Raw genomic sequence first — 20,029 nt, forward strand, 5'->3', positions numbered from 1 at the left:
TTTTTCTTTCCAGCAAGTTGTCTAAAAGCTGCTTTGACAGTTATAAAAACCCGCAATAGATTTAGGTGACAAATCCATATAAGATGCCTCATGTGTTTTATAGATCCTGGATGGAAAATTATTGAATCAAATAGTGCTTGGAGGCTTCTCAATACTGAGAAACCGTATTTTAATACTATTCATTTTGTGATAACTTATAGTGACTTAATTTGTGTTTCCATTTTCAAATAGTTAATATTTTTAGTTCTTTTATACAATAAGTTTAATAAATAAAAGTGCTCTTAGCAGGGTTCCTTCTCATTTCATCATTTTTTTTTATTGATGTGACACTATACAAAAAAACTGCTAAAAATCAAGTAGCTTGATAGAATTCAAATACACTGCGCAAAAAAATTAACGCACATTATGGAAATCTCAAATTTATTCTACAACTGAAGGTGTTCTCAATGATAATTATTTTTATCAGGAATATGCATGCATATGTTATCCACTTTCAACGTTTTTCTTCAATAAAGATGTTTTTTCCCAGCAGGAATAAAAAAAGATGAGATTATCAGATTTTGAATGTATTGGCTCCATTCTGAAATCAGTTGTTCTCGATCAATTCTAGTGATCAATAGTTTTTCTGATGAATCTGATAATCTCATCTTTTTTATTCCTGCTGGGAAAAACCTTCTGTATTGAAGAAAAACTTTGAATATGCATGCTTAATTTTGATAAAAATAATAATCATTGAGAACACCTTCAGTTGTAGAATAAATTTGAGATTTCCATAATGTGCGTTAATTTTTTTGCGCAGTGTACTTGATAAATAAATAGTTAACCTGACTTGATTTCGAATCAAGTTCAGTAGCTTGAAAATCAAGTCAAGCCGTGAATCCCTACTTCCATTATTTATATTTATTATGAATTACAAATATGAAATGCTGTAATTTCTCTCAAAATTATAAGATATCCCAATAACTGAAAAGAGGAAAGGCTCATCAGGAAATCAGGCAGTGTGTTCGTGAACAATCTCATCTGTCAAGAATTCACTACAGGTACATGTATTCTGTAATTACTTTTCATTTTTTGTTTGTCCACCCCTGTATATAACGAAAAAAAATTAAATGAGGATGGCATGTTATGTTACCGAGGAATCAAGCTATAATTTAAAGAAAGAATTACAGAAATCGACTAAAGGATTCAAGAAAAAACTACAAACTTCGTTTAGATTTTGTCCTTTCCCCTAATTTTGCTGGTCATTATATATTTTCATAAAATGCAAAAGATGAAAAAGCCAATAAGCCACAGAATATGGATACTAATTTAATGTAATGTATTTCGTATCATAGTACCGATTGGTACTGGATCTCATACCGAAAATCCTTTTTTTTTTCCTAGAAAACAATGGACAAATATAAATCGATGAAAAACATTTTTAATTAAAACAAAAACACCATACCTAATTGGTAGATGTTAGAAATTCGAATTCAGTTATCATATTGTGAATTCAGTTCATGAACTTTAATTTTATGAAAAATTTTATTCTCTAAGTGTTTGGCAATAGGTATAAAAATGTATCTATATAAAAAAATAAAACACTTCTACGTGAATGTTCAAAATACCCAGCATTTACTTCAATAGATTTAATGATCCACTTCCGCGTAGATCTGTTAATATGAAATAACCCTTGTTTGTTATTTTTTAATGTCATTTTCGCAAATTTAACCTGAATCAATTTTTCGTTTTTTTCTTCTAAGTAGGCTTGTGTTATGCTTAATGCATTCTGTATTTTTTTGATTCATCTATGGTTATTCAATATTTTCCAACAAGCGACTACCCCTTGTAGTTTCAAAGATAAGAATTTTGATTTATTCACCACGAATTCATTTTATATCATTTTTCATTATAATTTTTTTCACGCCGATTCGATATTTCATTCAATGAAAAAGGAAGTGAAAATATGAATGGATAAAATTTTAGTATATTACACACCTACTTGTGATGAAAGTAAGGTGTACCGTAATGAGCTCTTAAATAATGTATCTTCAATGACAGCAGTATATAGTTTTGTAGCAGGTGTTGCATCCTATTCAAGGGATTAAAAGTCGTCTTTCATTTCTTAATAACGCTCCCTACAAGAAAAGTGAAGTGAAATACCGATAACACCCATTGTTCTTCATTGTTAGGAATAATTGATCTGAACCTAAGAATATAATTAAGGGAGTTTTATCTCATCATGGATATGCCTACAGTAAATCTCATTCTAGTGAATCTTATTTAATTGAGAATATGACTTCTTCTCATTATAATAACTTTTCATAATTTCCCATCGTTAAATAATTTATCGGTGTTAAATGGATTTCAACTCCTTTGTCCTTTTTTCTAAAACTCATTTTTAGCTCATTAAGGAAAAAGGACCGACTATACGAATTTTCGTATGAATCTGTGGTTTTCTCAAGTATATAAGTGCGAATCTCCCAAACTAGAGACAGTTAGTCTGAGAAGGTTCTCCGATAGTGTTGGATAAAATATATTTATTCAAACTCATCCGAAAACCTTTTTTTTTAATTTTCTTTTCGAAAGTCGAAAATTTTCCATTTGAATATTATATTTTATAAGTTTAATAACTATGGACGAAAGAAGAAATATTGCAGATTTTGAACTGGCGTTACAGGTTAGTTGATTAAGATTTGTTTATTAATTTTTCTAGTGAATTTGGAATTTCAATTTCATCATACAGCAAGAAGAAATAGTTCCAAAGTTATGAATTAAACTACCAGATTAATTTTTATTTCTTCAATCATGCATTTTTCTCAATTTCTATCACAAATAACAAAAATTTAATGATTCCATTTCATTATTTAATTTTTTTTTTCAGGCTGGGAATTGGCTCGACAACCTTCCTGCAAATTTCGAGCATCACAATGAAAATTTAGCTTGGAATCCAGTGAATGGTAAGTTGAAAATTAGGTCTTATTTGATTATAATTGTTAATAAGTTAATATTAAACTGAATTTGATTTTTTGAGTTGAGAAACAAATCAGAAAAATTTCATACACAAGTTTTGGGGATGACTTTCATAGGGGCTATTGTATTCCTCATTTTATTTTCGTAACTTTCTAGCAGATGATCTAGAGAAATAATGTAAAGTTTTTTCAAATATTTCCATATAAGATACTATTTTATAAAGAAATAGTGATATTAAATAGAAATATATCTATAAAAAATTCCCTCAATCGAGAATTGCTACTAACTCAACTGTAAATGGGTATTTCATATTGTTTTCGCTTTTCAGATCGAAAATTCTTTCCGGCGTTGTCTTACTATGTACCGGGTTTTTCACCATAATTTGACCCCCCCTTTAGCTTTGTAACTGAAAGAGTTACAAAAAAAATTTTTCTACAAAAGTTTCACGAAATCGACTAGTGTTTTTTGAAATGATTTCAAAAAATGAAATATATACAGAGTGGGCAACATATTGATAGCAACTTAATTTTTTCAAATGAAAATAAATATTTCGTTTTGTGAAATCATTTTAAAAAACACTAGTCGATTTCGTGAAACTTTTGTAGAAAACATTTTTTTGTAACTCTTTTAGTAACAAAGTTAAAGGGGGGTCAAATTATGGTGAAAAATTCCGGTACAATGATTGAATTGAATTATTTGGGTACAGTTTTTTAAAATAAAATATATTTACAGCTCCTGTTCCCGTACCTGAACCAAGAAGAAGGAAAAGGTTCCGAACTATCTTCACGCCTTACCAGCTAGCCTGGTTAGAACGAGAATTTAGATTAAGACAATACCTGGACCGAACTAGACGCTCACAATTGGCTGAACAATTGAAACTTACCGAACGTCAAATTAAAGTGTGGTTCCAAAATAGGAGAACCAAGTTGAAGAAGGAAAATTTAGAAAATATCCAACCTACGCCTGCTGAGCGAATAATGGAGACACCCACAAACATGGCCCAAGAAAATAGGTCCTATCCTATGATGCAGCATAACTACAATAACGACAATTATCAGTATTTTTTACCACAAAATACTCAGCCAACCCAACCGCCAAGTTGTATGTATGCTAATACATGGAATCCATCATTTTGGTAGAAAATATTGAAGTTTATATACATATCGTTTCAATGGGATAGTGATTATATTCATTGGATAGCATAAAAAAAATCAGGAATGGCATAACAAAAGCTGGGAAAGATCAATTGGAATCCTATCAAATAGATAGTTGATTCTTTAATTGTTCATTCTCTCTTTTCTTATGGTAATTCTTGGTTAGATGTTATTTTCTGAATATATCACTGGTTGAATCTCTTGAAATTATATGATATTAATTTCAATTTTTCAATGATTCATCTCCATCTATTAGCATACCTATAGTTTTGTAGATAGATAAATTTTTTTGTAGTAGTAGAATATTGTATAAATTGTTTTTTCAACTGTATGTGCGATTATTGTTTTTCAACCTATTTGTGTAGAAATTGTTTTTTTCAACTTTTTGAAAAAAAAATTCAATAAATCATGAGTTAAAGAAAAATGTTTTATTCTATTGATTCTTCATCTGAAACCCCTTTCCCCAAAGCCTCAGATGTTCAGCTTTAAGATTAGATTAGTTATACCTATATAATAAAATACATTCTCTGGAAAACTGTACCCATTTGAAATCTGAAAATCGATAGGGTCTTATTGAGTGAAGTGTTATTCTTGATTGCATCCCAGTGCACAATGCTCATAATACGAGGGGTATTTATCACTCTATGTACTCTTAACAGATCATAGAAATTAATTACCGTTTCGGAGTTGGTGTGTCTTGAATGGAACACCCAATATAATTCAACGCAGTTTTTCAGCTGCAGATTTTTTGAGAAGCAATCCGTTACTGGTTTTGCAAAAATGTCATCCGTTTCAAAGATATTGCGTTTTTCGACTCAATTCTTTCGATGGGACACCTCATAACTATATAAATATTATTTATATCAAGATTCAAAATAATAGTATAATTTATTTTTTATTGAATCCCCGAAAACTTTTCAAGTCTGCAAATTTACAGATCAGTCCACAGGTGGTCCGAAAGACAATGCAATTTTTCAATTTTGATGTTTAAAAATGTCTATGAGTCCTTTTTTTCAAATAGCATGATTGCAATTGATTTTTCTTTTGCTTATCGGATAGCCTAGTGAGTAGTCTTCATTTTCTTGTCTAGACATGTTGTGCCTAAAATGAATAATTGTCAAAATGCTTCTCATTTCATTTTTCGTACTGGGTCTGGTCTGGGACCGTATTCTCGACAAGTGATCTTTCAAAACATATACGTTCATTCAGTGTTCAGACCACTGTAAGTACGTATTCGTTTTGAAAGATCACTTGTCGAGAATACCATCCCTAGCTGTATACTTCTCAAGCATAAAGCTTCAAAGAAATAAGGTAACTCAACTCTAATTAATAATTACTGATAATACCAATTGAGGATGAACCAAACCAAAGAAATCATCAAAATATTTGGAAACATTCATTTCCATAAAATTAAATAGAGACCACGTGGGAAAACAGGAAGCTCCAAACAAGGAGCTCCAAATTACTGCATATTTTCAGCTGAAAAAGTCTTATCCTCTGCTCAGTTGTCTTCAAACTTTTTTCAAATCGAACTGCATCTCATTTCAATAATTGAAATTATTGAAAAAGTTTTCGGATATCTGAGCAGATCCAAAGAATTTTGAAAATTATTCTTTTTGGGCATAACATGTATAGACAAAAAATGGAAACTATTCACTAGGCTATCCGATAAGCAAAACATCAGGGCATGTCATTTGAAAAAATGGACTTATTGACATTATTTATAGGTCATTTAAAAAAAAAATGGAAGTGTCTTTCCCTTTCGGACCACCTGTAGAGTAATTCATAAATTTGGAAAAGACTCGAAAACTTTTCGACAGTTCATTAAAAGATAAATCATATGAGTACAATTATCTCGACAGATTTTCAAGATATGATCTTTAGTTTATAAAGTTATATAATAATATTATATTTATGTAAGTATTATAACCATCGAAGTTGGGACAACCTTTATTTTCATACCTATAATTGTTTTTTTCATTGTGAACTATGAAAACAATTATGAAAATGATATAACCATTAGCCACTAATGAACATTCTCTCTCTCTCTCCCTTTCCTCTCTCGATAAGGAGAAACGCCTTCCAACAGTATTCAATTGTGCTCAACTCACTGAATTGGGAAGGGAATTCCCCATAGGAATACTCTTGGACCGGTTTTATCGATCCAGCATGGCGGTTACCTACAGCAGAGCCACCAATGGAATAGAGTTATGGTTATCATCGGAAATACATGAAAGAAGGGGAAAAATGAGAAAAAGTATGTCTATCCTCTTGTTTATTTTGAAGGGAAGATAACGAATTTCTTATTTTGATTATTTTTATTACCTGAGTTGATTTGCAAAAACCCACAATTTTAGTAGCTTAAGTTATGAAATAGAATTAGGTAAAAAAATTGTTTGACCGTTGTTCAGGGCTTTTCCTAGAAAATTACAACAGCTATGAAAACGCACAAAAATCGATGGATCGGTTTTCAAACAATTTCTCGCAGAATTGACGTTTCACAATGAGAACAAATCAAATAAATATAAAAAGGTATACCTACCTACCTAGTGTAAGCTTGGGCAAGTTGATAGGATTAACAAAAAAAGTATCTTGTCTCCAAAGCTGCAATTGGCGCATGCTAACCTGCTAAGCCGATCTTGTGACATACTATTTCTAACGTAGGTATAATTTAATTAATTTTAATATAGAATAACTACGCTTTGCACTAGCTACAAACATAGGCGGCGTTAACATAATTTTGAGGACTATACAACAGGTTTGAAAATGCTTCCTCCAACTTATTATCGTAAATATACCCCAAACTTTAAATTGGCGAAGATGAAGATTGTGGAAGCACTCTAAGGCCACTTGTTATATAGGTACGCAACATCTGCATATTTATGAGTAGGTATAATGCATAATGCGACACCTTTCATGGTTTTTAATGTTAATTGAATTTTTCGGTATTCCTTCCTGTTGTTGCTAACCGAATTGAATCTGATTGGGTACTTTGAATTTCAACCCTGCCTCCCAATGGCGTACCCTGACACATGGGCGCCCGCAGAAATTTTTCTCAGGGGGGGGGGGGGTCAAAATGAAAATTATTGAAAAACGATAAGCCGTCCATGACGGTCATTGAAAACCGGAAAATTGTTGTGAATCCATTACTTTCCTTTTTTCCTCGCCCTTTCAATTCAATTCAATTCAATTCTTTATTGATCCCTTAGACACAGAATAATGTATAGGACAAGTTAACATCAGGAAAAAAAATAGCATAGTTACAAACTTTGAGATGCAAAATTTGACATTACAAGAAACAATATAAAGGATTAAATCAATGAGTCAGAAAGAAACTCCTGAGTGCTGTAAAAGCATTTATCAGCTAATATACATCTATTCTTTTTTTTTAAGTTTTGATATCTAGCGATTTCAGCTCGTTCGGAAGATGATTGTAAAACTTGATTCCCGCAAAAGTAGGCGAGGTCTCATATTTGCTTGTGTTATGTCGTAGTATGCAGACGATGCTACTGTGTCTTGTCTCTTGTATGATATTCGTGAAAGTCAGAACACTTCATAAGGTTATTAATGTTACATTTTACATGCAGGAGACAGTTCAAGATGTAAAGAGATGGAAATGTCAAGATTCCAAAATTCTTAAATGTCGGTCTACAGGACTCTTGAGGACGCAGATTGAAAATTAATCTAATGATTTTCTTCTGGGCAATGAAAACTCGGTCGCTACCAGAAGGCCCTCCCCATAAAACTATATTATAACAAAGGTGACAGTTTACCATACCGTAGTATATATTTATTAATGCATCCATGGGTAGTGAGTATTTTAGACGATGAATGGCGTAAAAAGACCGGTTCAATTTTTTTGCTAGATGTTCAATATGGAAATTCCATCTCAGAAACTCGTCTACATACAACCCAAGGAATCTGATGCATTCGAGAGATCTCAGAGCTCCCCCCTGAGTACTGAGAACCAACGGCGAAACTGATGACGAATCCCGTAAGCGGAATCGGATCACTTGAGTCTTATCCACATTCATGATGAGTGAATTAGTTCTGCACCACTTATTGAAGAGATGGATCACCATCTCACATTTAGATATTAATTCGATTAGGCTATTAGCCTTGATAGCAAAAGAGGTGTCATCTGCGAAGAGAATCAGAATACACTCTACAAGATATTCCACAAGATATTCAGGCAAGTCATTCATGAACAGAATAAAAATAAGTGGCCCAAGAATTGATCCCTGAGGGACACCAAGATTGTTCTCATACTCGGTAGAAACGTGTTCCCCTACATGGACATATATGGAACGATTAGAGAGGTAGCTCAGAATCCAATCCAGGATTATGCCTCTAAAACCTATTTGGTATAATTTATCAGCGATGAATTTATGTTGAAGACAGTCGAACGCACGTGAAAGATCAAAAAAGATCCCTGCGACATGAGCACCCCTGTCCAGACTATCGTACACAAATTCCACGAATTCAGTGCATGCCGTCCGAGTGGACCTACCAACTCTAAAGCCATGTAGTTTCTCAGACAGCACTGTAAATCTGGTCAGGAATTCACTCATACGATGGTGCATTATTCTTTCAAAAGCTTTCGAAATTGACTCAAAATGGATATAGGTCGATAGTTAGCAATGTTGTCCTTTGGATTGAGAAAGTTATATTGAGGGTGTTGTGCTAAAAAATGAGACAATCAAAATCTCAGGGGAGGCCATGGCCCCCCCTGCGGGCGCCCATGCCCTGACATCAGCCTTGAGGATAAAGGGTTATAAACTAAAAAAAAAATTTTGAATGTCCTCTGAATTTATAAACACTTTTTGAGATTGATTTTCACTTGTCGAAGTGTCAGCTGTTGTATTCAAACGCGAAAAAGATTCGCCTGCATCTATTTTCTTTCTTTTGTGGAACTTTTCCAAAAAAGTTTGCTTACCTATATACCTACCTATAGGTATCCCCTTATCCCCCCTTGGGTACGCCACTGCTGCCACCCCTTAGCGACATCCCTGTACCGATAACGAATACAAAAATCACTGATTGCAAAACAAGTAGCGACGCTGACGAAGCGGATAGATAAAGGAAAATAAGAAACCTCTGACATAGACGTGCTCGTAGTCGTAGTGCAATAAAAGTAATAATCTTGAAAGTGATAATAAAATCATAAACCGTAAAAGGGTCCTATTTTTAACTGCCGTGTCGATTTAAAAAAAAAGTAAAATGATTATTGGTTCATTTTATGGAAAAATTTTCGATCTTCGTCTTTGAGACAATTCTGAAATGTTATATTTTGGAACTCTCGGGGGTAATTATCCCCAGTACCAGTTAAACCCTATTTCTTCATCACATTCTATATCATTTTTTTTTCAGATTCGGTTTTTTCATAAAGTGAGTTCAAAAATATTCTCTACTTTAAAATATTATAGGTCAAATATGCTTCAAAAATCATCTTTAGCAACTATCCGGTATGGTCTAGTGGCTAGGATACCTGGCTTTCACCCAGGAGGCTCGGGTTCGATTCCCGGTACCGGAATTTCATTTTACATTTTACTCGCTCTTTACATGGGAGCAGATCATCAGCCTGATGTGTAAGATTTCGATGTATATAACTCATGAACGCAATATGTCAAATTTTTTTAATGTTATGTGAATAAATTTAAACTATTTTTCCACTTTGAAAGATTCATTAATGGTCTAGAGTAATTCAGTGTTATATTTGAATGAGATTATTCCAACTAAAACTTATTAAAGACGCTTTTTCGAAGAAGGATTTCAACATTATAAGTAAAAATTGATGCAACATTCATAACGCAGTTATAAATCAATGTGCTACTGCGTATATTTATTCCTTTTCAATTCACCCCACCTAAAAAAAAAATCTAGTTAAGCTGGAAACCTGCTTCAAGTTGTCCTTCTCCTTTATTTTTATTCAAAATTTCATTTCAATCGATTCTGTAGATTTTTAATTATGAGGGAAACAAAATTTTGAACAGCCACATAATCTCATTTGGGAGTTACCTAAGACAGATAAGTCATCATCGATGAGTGAGACATATAAGTCATTATCGTTTGAAGACATACCCGGCTCAAAACTTGAAAATAATTATTTTATCTTTTATTGAGCAATTACTGATATGAGTGACAGGTATACCTCAGTTAAGATAAGGTTAACCCAAGCTAGGTTCTCTACTTAATAAAGTATATCGGTAAATGCTCAATGAAGCATAGCATATGTCTTTTCGAATAATTTGTCTATTCAGTCACATTATATGAAAATTATTATGTGATTTATGTTGAACAAATATTTAAGGCCATACCTTAAAAGTAACCTTATAGCTTATACAGGGTGTAACATGAGTACTGGCTAACTGGCAATAGCCTTATGGTGAATGCAGGCCTTTCAAAAAAGTATAGCTAGATTTGTATACTAAGACTATGTTAGTTTCGGATAGAAAAGGGTGCATGAATAATGGAAATTGGCCTAAATTTCTGATCTCCATAATTTGAAAATTAGTAGTCTGATTTTATTCAAATTTTTAGGTTTATGCAACCCTTCAAAAAGTTAAATGTAATTTCAATATTCTCAGGGCAATTATCAGGGAAAATTATCGAGATTTTTCCTTTAAACATCAGAATTTATATTTTTTACGCGTTTTATAGAAATATCGTTATTGCTAAAAAGAAATACTGAATTCAGTCAAATGAATTCAAATTTCAATTTGATTTTTTTTAAAATAGTAGCAAACGAAAATATTTATATGTTTGAAACTTTTTCAAAATACGGTCCTGTTTTTATTTTTTTCGTGATAATATTTGACGTTATCAGCTGCGATTTTGAATTTTATAGCTTTCTATTCGTTTTTTTTTTTATTATGAAACCCTCAGCATCTACTGAGTGTTGTAAACACGCTGCGTAAAATATTAATTAGAAGTATGCATGATCAAACCGTGAACTCTTTTGAAATTACAATTAAATTTAAAACAAAATGACGTGATCCTCTCAAAAAATGTAAACTATCAATCTATCAGCTGTACAGCAAAAATAAGTAAAAAAAAAAAATTATTTTTAGAGAAAATTTAAACGTATTTATTTCAATTCATGGAATGCTGGCTCTGTGGCATGGCCACCAAGGTCAGCGGATCTTACTTATCTCGCGCATTTTCTGTGGGTTTTTTTGAAAGATATATGCCATTTAAAACACTTCACGGAAGCAGTTGAGGCCCAGGATAGAGGAATTAATCTCGAGCAGATGTAAGATACAATCTTGAAATGATTGAAAGAGCAATAAATAAACTCTTGTTGAGAGCTAAGAAATATGTCCATATAAATTGAAGGACTCCTTTTCCAATACTGTGTAATGCAAATAGATTGACAGTTTACAATTTTTGAGATGTACACATCATTTTGTTTCAAATTTAAATTCTAGTGTATTCATATTTTTCTTGGATTCATTCAAAAAAAACTTTTCAAGAGGACATTTTTAGCAGCATTTTTATTTTGTTGATGCCCGCACATCTGAACATCGTCTGTATCTATTTCAAATATTTTTGGAACATAAGTAGATATTGAGCCGAAATAAGTAATGATTATCTTAATATATTACGAAAGTAGACTAGAATTTCAAATGAACAGATGTAATTTTAGAATTTAAATTTATTTTGAAACATAGTATAATATACAATAAAATAATGGAAGTAACAAGTTTATAACACTATACATATAATGTTTCACATAATCATATAAAGTTTCCAAAAGAAGAGAAATTTCAAAATTATATTGATCTTCAGTTTTCTTTTTTCGACTTAAAATGAACATAATCTAAATGACGTTTAAGACTAGATTTTTCATTGAAAGCATTATCACATAAGTCACATTTATATGCCTTCAAATTCAAATGAACAGAAACTATGTGGGGTTTCAGATGATATTTCTGATTTGTAGTATAATCACATATGTCACACTTGTATGGTTTTGATTTCAAATGTACAGAATCCTTATGCCTTTGAAGGTGAGATTTGTAATTTGACCTGAAATCACATAAGTGACACTTGTGTTGGTTTGAATTCAAATGAACAGAATTTATATGTCCTTTAAGAGAAACTTTCTGATTTGTCCTGAATTCACACAAGTGACACTTGTGTTGCTTCAAATCCAAATGAACGGAATCTACATGTGTTTTCAAACGTGATTTCTGATTTGTAGCATAATCACATAAGTCACATTTATGAGGCTTTAAATTCAGATGGACAGAATCTGTGTGCCTTTTGAGTTCAGATTTGCGATTTGAGCTAAAACCGCATAAATTACACTTATGTTGCTTTGAAATCAAATGAACAGAATTCATGTGTTTTTTTAAAAGAGATTTCTGATTCGTTGTATAATCACACATGTCACACTTATGTGACCTTGAATTCAAATGTACAGAATTTATATGTGCTTTGAGGGAAACTTTCTGATTTGATGTAAAATCACATATATGACACTGATGATTGGTATTTATATGAATATTGAGTTCTCCTTCATTTTGAGAGGAAAACTCACAAAATTGACAATTTTGTTGCTGTGAATCAACAGTTTCCTTAACAATCTTCTGTTCAGAGATTGATTGATTATTGCTTTGATCCTCCTGGTGTTCTTGCGCTGGCTCAGATGGGTCAGTAGAATTACCATTACTTTCAATATTGGATATTAATGCTTCTCTTTTATCAACTTGGCTTCCATCAGTAAGTTTTTTCACATCATCTAAATCTCTAGTCTTAACCTTAAATGTGTCACAGCTATCTTCTTCCTCTATGAGAACTTGTATACTGAAACATTAAAATAATGCTGAAGATATTCATAGCTGGTTTGTTCAACAGAGTTAAATTTCGGGATTTTTAGTTATGATATAATCTGTTTTTAGCGGACATTTCGACAATTCGGAGTAGCCTACTGTTCAATTACAATCTACAACCTAAAAACCCCCGAAAATGACTATCGAATTCGAAGAAACATCAGATGGAATATCAAAGGGATCACAGTTGAAGATCCCAGAATTTTTAAAGTCTGTTATACTGAAACATTGTCAATTAAATCTAACATAACACTTCTCCAGAAACGTCTAATAGGCACTTGAACACCCTGTGTATGTATACAGGCAGAACCTTAAAGTTGTATTTTAATTTTAAACATAGATTCCTTCCATAAAATAAAACTTTCTTCATTTACCATTTGTCCAGAATTGACTCACGTGAAATGATGCAGGCTTTATGTTAAAATATGAAACAAACATTATATTTCCTTTGAAGCTTCAACTCGATAATTCAGATTGAAATGAATTTTAGCTTAAAGCTTTCTATAGCTAAGAGACTAATTATTTCTACTTCTAATGGTTTCAAGTTATAACTTCGCCAATCCGTAAAACTATCTACACAAAATTAGCATAAAAAATTATTAGAATACTCATTCATTTTAGAGGAAACATTATTCTTCATAATTTCTTGGTAAATGCACAATTTTGAAGATATTCAAGAGTGAATATAGATCCACTTTTGTACAAGAAAGCACTATTGTCATAGAAAATATTCTTCCCAATATAACATGGGACATACAAAATAAGATTTGATCACAAGAAGTTAGCTTTCTATCACTTAATATACAACAATAAATCCTTATTTTGTAAGCTTTTAGACTGTATTTCATTACATCAATTGATATGAAAACATTTTTTTTTATAGGTACCCTACTAACATAAAAAATAAAATACTATATTTGATCTGAGTCGATTGTTATAATCTTATATATATACATTCATTAGAAACGTCATTTTCAAATAGTTTCTCTTGCTGTACCTCAATGAAAATTAATATATTCATGGCTTGCTGCATTATATTTGTTCCCAAACCGTTTGTGAAATTGCACCTCCCCTAAGTTTATAATAATATGCAGAAATTTGATCTACTGCAAATTCAATTTGTGGATTTAGCACTGTTCGTCTAAATAAATAATCAAGTTCATAGAACTTCTAAGTTCATACTGATTAACTTCTCCATTATTTCAATGTGTGCGCATTAAAACGATATGATTGCATACGTCCATTGTGAAACCATTTACAACTTTTCACCTGAGCCAAATCTAGAAAAAGGGTAAATGAAATTCTTTGTTATAAATTGGCTTGCATTACGAAAAACCTAGACTGAGTTAGATTCAGGTAATCATTATTCTGCTGAGATATAAGAAGAAAAAATTCATTCAAGTACTTATCAAAAAAAAAACAATTGTGACACTCACAAATCACCAAGAGAAATTTTCGTACTCTCATCTACAGTTGGCTCCATTTTGCTAAATATTTCGATTCTAGTTCATCTGAGTAAAATTCAATAATAGACGAATAAAAATGTAATTAAACAAATTAAAATAACAATCTGACAAAAGTCTTGTCTTTATTCAATGACAAAAACAGAATTCGAGAAGGTTAAATTCACAGAATATTTGAATAATAATTCCCTGTTCTTTGAGATATAAAAGCAGAGTTCATAAAGTAAGTATATAATACTTGTTCTATGGCAGAGTTGTGTCGGATCCGGATCACTCGGATCGGAACTTAGAATATAGATTGATTATTAATCACAGAACACTAAATATATATTAATGTTCTATGGATCGGAACTCGGAAGCCTGAAAGCGCCCTCAGGGAAAAAGGCTAAAACTAAAAGAAATGTGCGGCAAATTCAAATCGTCCCGACCCCAGTTTGAAAACAATTCGATTTCAAATTTATATTTAGAAGAACTCTTATCTTCAGATAATTGGATAATTATAGTTTGTTTTCCTAACGAAGTAATCGTGAGATTAAATGAAGCAATAAATACACCATATCCTGAATTACCTCTGATATGGGAAATTAATTGAGAGGGGCTATACCCTATACCTCTTCAGCGGTCAGTTCAAAATTTTTTGCTAGAGGTCATCGATTTATATGAGGTTTTCACTAGTATTCATTGTAAAACTTCGTCATTGCGGAAAGTCTTTATTTTTATTAGATGGAAAAAAATTAGATAAATTTTTCCAATACTTAATATGAATGATATGATGACTTTTAGAACAAACATTTTTTTTTAATTAATTTTCACTTAAAAATATTATACAAAAAGTCTTGTCAATATTTGAGATTATTATATGCCTAAGGGCAGATCACGAGAATGTTACTTGTTATAAAATCTCCATAAAGAAATATTGTGATCAATGATAATTTTTTATTAATAAAATATGTTTTTGTTGAATGAGAAGAAAGTAGAAGCAACAATTAATTTTCAAGAAGGGGCAAAAATTTTATAATTTCTTCTGATTCTGACATTATCATTATCATTATCATCATTATTATCATTATCATTCATCTGGTTGCCATCCTAGAGTTCGGATGTTCATTTCGTTCATCGAGTGTAATAAATCGTTGAGGTTACCATACACGACAAGATTTAAATATGTCGCAGAATAATGTTGCTAACTGTCCGGTGTGCGATGAAATCGTCACGGTGAACAATAAATCAGTTTATTGCTCTATGTGCAAAGGGCGTTTTCATGGTCCATGTGTAGGGCTAAAAGATGCATTTTGTAAAGCTGTACAGGAAGTGAGGAATCTCAATTTTTTCTGTGAGACCTGTCTCGGCCAGTTCGATGATGAAGATCAGATAGGGGATAGGTTGGCAGCAGTCAATAATGCAAGTATGGATGTTAACTTGGATAAGATGACCACCGTGTTGAAAAACACCATAGTCGGAGAATTAGAATCCCATATGAATATTTTGAGGAAAGATATCGAAGTATTAAGGGAAAGTAATGTCGATCTCGTAAGATTGTTTACTTCAGTTAATCCGCCCGTCGGTACAACTGCGGCGGTTGTCAGTCTTGAGAGCACTGCTACCACTCAGAAAGCTATGGGTGTTTCAACAAAAGATAGGACGAAGACCGCTGATCCAACTGAGGTGGCTACATCGAGTGCATGGAATAACAAAAGGACTGAACAAGCTAACAAGTCCAAATTTCGAAAAGTTAGGCAGGGTATAGCTGAGAAGCCAGTCGATACTCAGAATTTTCCGACCCCAATTAATGCGTTTGTAAATTCTAAGAGTGAATTAATCAAGGGTAAGGGAACAACCAACCCGCTTCTACAAGCTGCCCCAGAAGGAAGAAATTGGATCTGGATTGGTGGACTGTCTGATGCTACTACCGAGTCAAATGTTTTGTCTTATGGCAAAGAAAAATGGCCAGATAAGGAGTTTTTGTGTTTTGACCTGAAGTCCAAAAGCAGGAGAAAAACGTTTAAATTTGGCAGTAAAATGGTCTCTTTGGAGGAACTCCTGGACGAGAAGATGTGGCCGGAGGGAATTACCGTTCGTCCATTTCGGAGTTTCCAATCATGAAAGAAATTTACCCAGTGAAAGTATTAACGCCAAGTTGGACATTACATGCGAGAGGTTAGGTAATGAAATTTCATGTTATTATCAAAATGTTAGGGGTCTTAGAACTAAAACTAATAATTTCTACAAATCATTATCTTTGTACAATTTCGATATTATTTTATTGACAGAAACTTGGTTATCATCTGATATTGCCAATTCTGAATTATTCGATGATAGATATTCAGTATATCGTAAGGATAGAGATTCATTCACCAGCGATAAAAAGAAAGGGGGTGGGGTTTTGGTGGCTGTTCATAAAAGGGCAGCTTCCCGAATCTTACTTCATGAATTTGATGATTTGGAGCATATAATTGTTAAAGTTAATGAAGGTAGTTTGTCATTGTTGATATCAGTTGTCTATTTTCCTCCGGGTAGTGATTTAGCTTCGTATGAAAGATTTGGGGAAGATATTGAAAACTTGATGGATAAATATGACGCGCTTGACGTGTTGTGTTGTGGCGACTTTAATCTGCCGGGCATGATTTGGGACAATTCAGAATCGAATTATGAATCTGTTTGTTTATCAAGTAAACATATGTTTTTGTGGAATTTCTTGTCGTTCTTAAATTTGCGACAGGTAAACGAAGTATTCAATGCTAATAACGTTTTACTCGATTTGATTTGTACATCATTGGATTCCATCAAGGTGGAACCAGCCATCGAACATTTAGTCCCTTGTGATAAACACCATCCAGCGTTATATTTTGAAATTTTTACCCACAACCGCTCCAATTTAAGTCAGCCGTTGTTTACATTTTTTGATTACAAGAACGCAGATTATGAATCATTAAACAACTTTTTCAGTACTATTCACTGGGATGATGTTTTCTTTAATATTGTGGATGTCGATTTGTTTGCTGAAAAATTGTACGAGATTATTATGAAAGGTATTGACCTGCATGTCCCTAAAAAGGTGTCGAGATCTTATTCATTCCCTTGCTGGTTTTCACTAGAGCTTAAAGCTTCAATATTCAGAAAAAAAGTAGCACACAAAACGTACAAGAAGTTTGGCAGAGAAGAAGATTATCAAATTTTTTCTCTTTTAAGAGATAAATGTAGAACCTTATCAGAATCTTGTTATACCGAATATCTTAATACAGTACAACAATCTATCAACTCTGATCCTAAGTTTTTCTGGAAGTTCGTCAATGATCGAAAAACTGAAAAAGGCTTTCCATCTTCTATGTATTTAAACGGTGTTGTTGCTGATTCTGATGGGGATATTGCGGAGTTATTTCGGTTGAATTTCTCTGAGATTTATATAAATTCACCAGCCAGAGATATTTCTTTTGTCGCGGACAATACAGTGGACGTTGTAGATTGCCCTTGTTCCTTAGATGACGTTCGGAGTCAACTGATGGCACTCTCGAATCGAACTGATTCCGGTCCTGACCATTTATCCGCTCTTTTCTTGAAAAATTGTAGTGATTCACTTTTGTTTCCCATTTGGTCCTTGTTCAGATTGTCTTTAGAATCGGGAGCGTACCCCTCGTATTGGAAACACAGCTATGTTATACCAGTTTTTAAGTCCGGGGATAGCAGTGACATAGAAAACTACAGACCCATTTGTAAAATTTCATATTTGCCCAAAGTATTGGACTCTATAGTTACATCTCAGTTAACTCCAATGTTCAAGCAAATTATAATTAACGAACAGCATGGTTTCGTTTCAAGAAGATCTACCACCACTAATCTTTTGGTTTATGTCGATAGGTTGGGTAGGGCGCTTGAGAAGGGGCACCAAGTGGACTCCGTTTATACAGACTTTTCTAAGGCCTATGATAGAGTGGCCCATTGGATCTTCAAATTGAAAATCGAATCACTCGGGGTGAGAGGGCCGTTATTGAGTTGGTTGGTTGACCGAATTAGGGGCAACAAATTAAGGGTGAAGATATTCGATGTTTGTTCTGGAGAGTTTGAAGCAATATCTGGGTTGCCTCAGGGTTCTTCTCTGTCTCCTCTGTTGTTTTTATTGTTTATTAATGATGTATATAAGGTTTTTTCATGTTGTTCTTTTCTACTCTTTGCCGATGATCTGAAGCTATTTCGGGAGATTACTAGCTATTCGGATTGTTCACTAATACAAGCCGACTTGGATTCATTGATGAGTTGGTGTGATAAGAACGAGATGAAACTGAACATAAATAAGTGTAAAGTAATGCGTTTCTTTCGAGGTAGGTCCCCAATTGAGTTCAGTTATTATATTTCGGGGCAATTTTTGGATAGGGTAGAGGTTATAAGGGATCTGGGAGTCTACTTCGATTCCAAGCTTGATTTTGTTTACCATATCAACTTAACCATTCGGAAGGCTTTCAGAATGCTGGGTTTCGTTAAACGAAATACAAAAGATTTTAATGACATCGATGCTTTAAAAAATATTTATATAACTAACGTCAGAAGCATTTTGGAGTACTGTTCTACTGTTTGGTCACCATACTATCAGGTTCACATCGGTAATATTGAGAAAGTACAGAAAAAGTTTTTGAGATGGATATGTTATAAGCGGAGCATTCCGTCTGGTGAGATTGACTATGGTTTATTGATGTCCGGCTTATCCTTGAAAACTCTTCAGGAACGAAGGAAAAATTTCGGGATAATGTTTGTTTATAAGCTCCTTAATGATCTCATTGATTGCCCCTATCTACTGGCAAGATTGAATTTCAATGCAGTGCATGTTAATTTGCGTCACAGAGATTTTCTTGTACCTGAGTTTCATACCAGGAACTATTCCTATAACAACCCAGTGGATAGGGCGATGAGAACATCTAATGAATCGGGTTTGGATTTGTTGAATGAGTCCCTATTCGCGATAAAAAGATATTTCAATAATTGAATAAAACTGTTTCATGTTCATATATTTTTTTTTTTTTTTGTATATTTTCTGGGCCTTCAGCTGAGCTGTATTATTTCCTTTGTTTTATTACTGTTTATTTCTTTTCGTTATCATGTAAAATGGTTGTACCGTTGAAATAAATAAATAAATAAATAAATCTGCACGAAATTTTATGAAAGGCTTGAAAATTGATTTTCTTCATATGCACGCGGTCGGATCTGTTGTTGCTGAAATATTGTTTCGTTTTTTCGATATTCTGAATTTTCTATTGTTCTCATGACGGTATCTACAACAATTTTTACTTGATGAACTTATTCTATATATACACCAAATCTCAACCGAATCGGATTTGTAATCAAAGAAATGTTGAGTATTTCTTTTCCAATATTTTTCTTGAATTTTCAGTGGTTCTGATCATGTGGTCAGCTCGATATTTGGCATGGTGCTCGAAATTGTTTTTTGATATTAACACCCAAAATCTCAACTGCATCGGTTTTGTGATCAATCATTGAGTAAATCTTTTTCGATACTTCTTGAATTTTCTATGGTTCTGGTTACACGAATATTTTGAAATTTTTCAGGAGACTATAAATTGTCATTCTACATCTAAATGCAAATTTTAATTTTGAAATTAAGAAAACACCAAAATTT

The 20,029-nt window shown here is 32.8% G+C and overlaps 3 protein-coding genes and 1 non-coding gene across 4 annotated transcripts; 3 read left to right on the forward strand and 1 right to left on the reverse strand.

The window, feature by feature from the left end:
* The first annotated feature begins 2,614 nt into the window (after nt 1-2,614).
* On the forward strand, nt 2,615-4,372 carry LOC123670846 (homeobox protein abdominal-A homolog). The gene is made up of 4 exons (XM_045604411.1): nt 2,615-2,659; nt 2,726-2,745; nt 2,821-2,939; nt 3,685-4,372. The coding sequence occupies exons 1-4, from the start codon at nt 2,615-2,617 to the stop codon at nt 4,089-4,091; spliced, it is 591 nt and encodes a 196-aa protein (XP_045460367.1). The 3' UTR covers nt 4,092-4,372.
* Nucleotides 4,373-9,567: 5,195 nt separating this feature from the next.
* On the forward strand, nt 9,568-9,639 carry Trnae-uuc. Its single transcript has one exon. It is a non-coding gene; the product is annotated as a tRNA-Glu (tRNA).
* A 2,103-nt stretch (nt 9,640-11,742) lies between these two features.
* LOC123689059 (zinc finger autosomal protein-like) lies at nt 11,743-14,573 on the reverse strand. Its single transcript, XM_045627855.1, has 2 exons — nt 14,377-14,573; nt 11,743-12,914 (listed from the first exon to the last, which is right to left on the reverse strand). Exons 1-2 carry the CDS (start codon nt 14,421-14,423, stop codon nt 11,891-11,893), a joined length of 1,071 nt encoding a protein of 356 aa, XP_045483811.1. The 5' UTR covers nt 14,424-14,573; the 3' UTR covers nt 11,743-11,890.
* Nucleotides 14,574-15,567: 994 nt separating this feature from the next.
* LOC123670852 lies at nt 15,568-19,378 on the forward strand. The gene is made up of 2 exons (XM_045604429.1): nt 15,568-16,417; nt 16,674-19,378. The coding sequence occupies exons 1-2, from the start codon at nt 15,568-15,570 to the stop codon at nt 19,376-19,378; spliced, it is 3,555 nt and encodes a 1,184-aa protein (XP_045460385.1).
* Nucleotides 19,379-20,029: the final 651 nt, after the last annotated feature.

Source organism: Harmonia axyridis, chromosome 1 (assembly GCF_914767665.1).
Source record: "Harmonia axyridis chromosome 1, icHarAxyr1.1, whole genome shotgun sequence".
NCBI lineage: Eukaryota > Metazoa > Arthropoda > Insecta > Coleoptera > Coccinellidae > Harmonia > Harmonia axyridis.